The sequence below is a fragment of the Gavialis gangeticus genome, unplaced genomic scaffold (genome assembly GCF_001723915.1).
Source record: "Gavialis gangeticus isolate Ggan-Ray unplaced genomic scaffold, GavGan_comp1, whole genome shotgun sequence".
Taxonomy (NCBI): domain Eukaryota; kingdom Metazoa; phylum Chordata; order Crocodylia; family Gavialidae; genus Gavialis; species Gavialis gangeticus.
Genome location: NW_017728996.1, coordinates 7,466,179 through 7,469,050, shown reverse-complemented (window position 1 = coordinate 7,469,050; position 2,872 = coordinate 7,466,179). Strand labels below are relative to the sequence as shown.

At 45.8% G+C, this 2,872-nt stretch overlaps 1 protein-coding gene across 1 annotated transcript in view; it reads left to right on the top strand.

Annotated features, from left to right (window-relative positions):
* Window positions 1-2,872, top strand: part of UBAP1L (ubiquitin associated protein 1 like) — a 33,870-nt gene that overhangs the window by 25,363 nt on the left and 5,635 nt on the right. The window contains exon 6 of the mRNA XM_019503987.1: window positions 1,600-1,701. Coding sequence (XP_019359532.1) covers window positions 1,600-1,701 — 102 coding nt within the window. The remainder of the gene's footprint in view (window positions 1-1,599; window positions 1,702-2,872) is intronic.

The following is a 2,872-nucleotide window of genomic DNA, read 5'->3' as shown; positions in this document are numbered from 1 at the left end:
TGCACTGCTGGAGAAACATGAATCCTGCCAACTTCTACTCTCAGCTTTTGAAAGATTTTTTTTGGACCTTTAGCAACAAGGATCATCTTTTATTGAAACCTCCTGCTTGCTGTGGCATTGCTGGAGTCTGACAGGCCATTAATTTGTAGTATGCTTAACTGGTAAAAGTTATACTGAGGTTATAGGTCACATTCACATGACCAGCACAGCCTTAGGGAACCCTATGGAATTGCAATCTCTCCTTCAAATGGCCCATTTGGGCCCTTTTCCCACTATTGTATAGCTTACTTATTGTTTGTTGCCTGTCGCATGTTTTTGGACAGCAAAGGACTCTTATGGTATTTAAAAGATACCGCTGGGAATTGTGCTGTCAGCACTCCAAGAACAATGAAGAAAGCCAAAAATAACTGTTTACTTTCAATCATGACAGCACACAGGCCTCCCTTGAGGCTGTCCTTTGGGTCCAGAGCAGTGGAGCAAGCCCATAGAAGGCCGAAGTTTTGAACATCAAAGGTGACCCTGGGAGCCCTGGAGAATCGGAGGTCGGCACACACCTAACACCCCAGCGAGACGTTCTTTTGAATAGAAGCAACCGTTAAAAGAGGTGTATAGATCATCTTTTCCCTGCAAGCAGGGTTCACGTTTTGGATTCCTCCAGCGGTGGCTGTCTTTGTTCCTTTTTCTCACACACACAGAATGGGCAGGACTTAGATTTTTATCTTCTCCGGGGGGAGCGGTGGAAGCCCTGCTGTCTGAGTCATTGACAACCAGCTAGGACAAGCATGAGACGCTACACGGGATGGAGTAATCCTGCATTGAATCTAGTCCATCCTATGTAATGCCTAAGAACTGGCGAGAAGCTACAGCTGATCTCTGATGGAGACTGCAAGACACAAAGTCCAGGTCCCTGAAGTGCGATTGTAGCGTGCAGCATTTGACAGGTTGTGGGAAAACTCTGACACGCAAGCCACATGCATTTCCAGGCTTCACTTACAAGCTCTTCTCCAACTTCAAATTCGGTCCAAACTTCGCTTATAAAGGCGCTTTGCTTGATGAAGAAAAACAGAAAGGTTGGAGATGTTTCCTCTGGCATCTCTAAATCTATAATGGTGGATGCCTGCGAGGGTAATGAATAGGGGAGAGATCACGCTCTTCAGGATCAACTTCTGTCGCTGTCGGAGACAGGATACAGAGCTAGGCGGACCATTGCTCTGACCCAGTGTGGCACTTTGTCTGTTCTTACATATGCCTGGGAGTCTCTGTGATGCTGTCATCCCCTTGAGGGTTCCCAGTGGCATGTTAATCACAAGAGCAGTCTCCAGGATGGATTCCAGACCGGGAGCCTAATCATGCCAGGTGCTGAGTGGCCCAGTACCTTACATGATCTGGCTTATAACTCATGCACATTTTAGAGGTGTACCATAAGTTCAAGCTTTTGAGGTGGTACCGGGGCACCTTTGAGACCTGTGCTGGGAGGCTTGGAGAGGTGGACTTTTTTACAATGTATTGCATATGCAAGCAGTGTTCGTTGCACCACCCTCTAGGCTGGAAGGGGTGTTTTATATTAATCCCATTTTTCTCTCCCTTTTCCTTTTGCAGTTTCTCAGTTATCTTAGTGCCTGTGACAGGCTGTTGAAACAGGGCTATGAAGAGGGGCAGGTGGAAGAAGCCATGGAAATGTTCCAGTACTCTGAGAAGAAGGTCAGAAGCAATTTGGTGCATTCGGAGCAAAGACGAACGTTGCTTAGGTTTTTTACTAGACAAAACGACCCCCTCCCCCCCACCTCTCTCCTCTCTGCATCCAGGACCACTTTCATAGTGGGCAATACATAGAGATATTGAGGGGTACAGCTCCAACACACTAGAAATTCAGTGCATCTGTGAAAGCCTGCTTTGCTGATGCTCCTGCTTGCTACACTTAATAGCCCCCACACTGACAAATGCTATATTACAAATTCACAACCTCATTGGTGGCTCATCTCCCTGTTGACTCCACCACAGGGTGCTCAGACCTCTGCATGGGTTCTCCATTCAGTGCCTGCCTTCCCCTGTGCATCAGCACCAGGGCTATGCCTCGATGCAGTCTCATTTGGCAGGGGGTTGCAAGGCAGTGCCCCTTGCAGTAGTGTGGAGACCTGGCCAAGAGCTTCATGCCTGTGCTGCTCTGGCATTAGCCCCACTTTTTGAACACACGCTGAGCTCTGCTCACTTCTTGTTAGGAAAGCTACGCTGCAATAGTTAACAGCCTTCCAGCTTCTAACCCACAGACATGTATTAATGATTTACCTGCAGGCAAAATGCTGTTGAAAACACTGAGGCCGGCTCTGGTACAGACTGAGGGACTGGGGGGACGGCAAAAACACTACCAACAAATTCCAGATGACAGTGTGTTTTCCTGATCTATTTTTCACGGCATTATTTCATAGCATGGACTAGTAATGCAGAAGGATTTCAGATATTGGTTATTTCCTCTCAAATATTAACATTCATCTTCCTGTTGTATGAAGCCACTCTGAAATCACATGGCACCACTCATCTGCAATAATGAAGTTACAGCCTAACATTACTGAATGATTTCTTATATGCAGTCTTGAAATGAAGAAATAATAATTCCCCACCATTAAAAATGAGCCCGTAGCTTTGTTCAGCTCACTAAGTGTCCATACAAATATGCTAGCATAATTTCAGCATTAAAGAGCAAGGCTGAAACCAAAAGTAACATAATTCTGCTAGATTTAGTTTGATTTCAGCTTTGGTGCACAATGCTGCTATTGCTTCAGTTGTAACCTTACTGTGACTATTCTCATACTGATAAAAACGGCTCATTTCTGTTACCTTATTTTTCCAGGCAGCTGAATTCCTGCATCTTTTA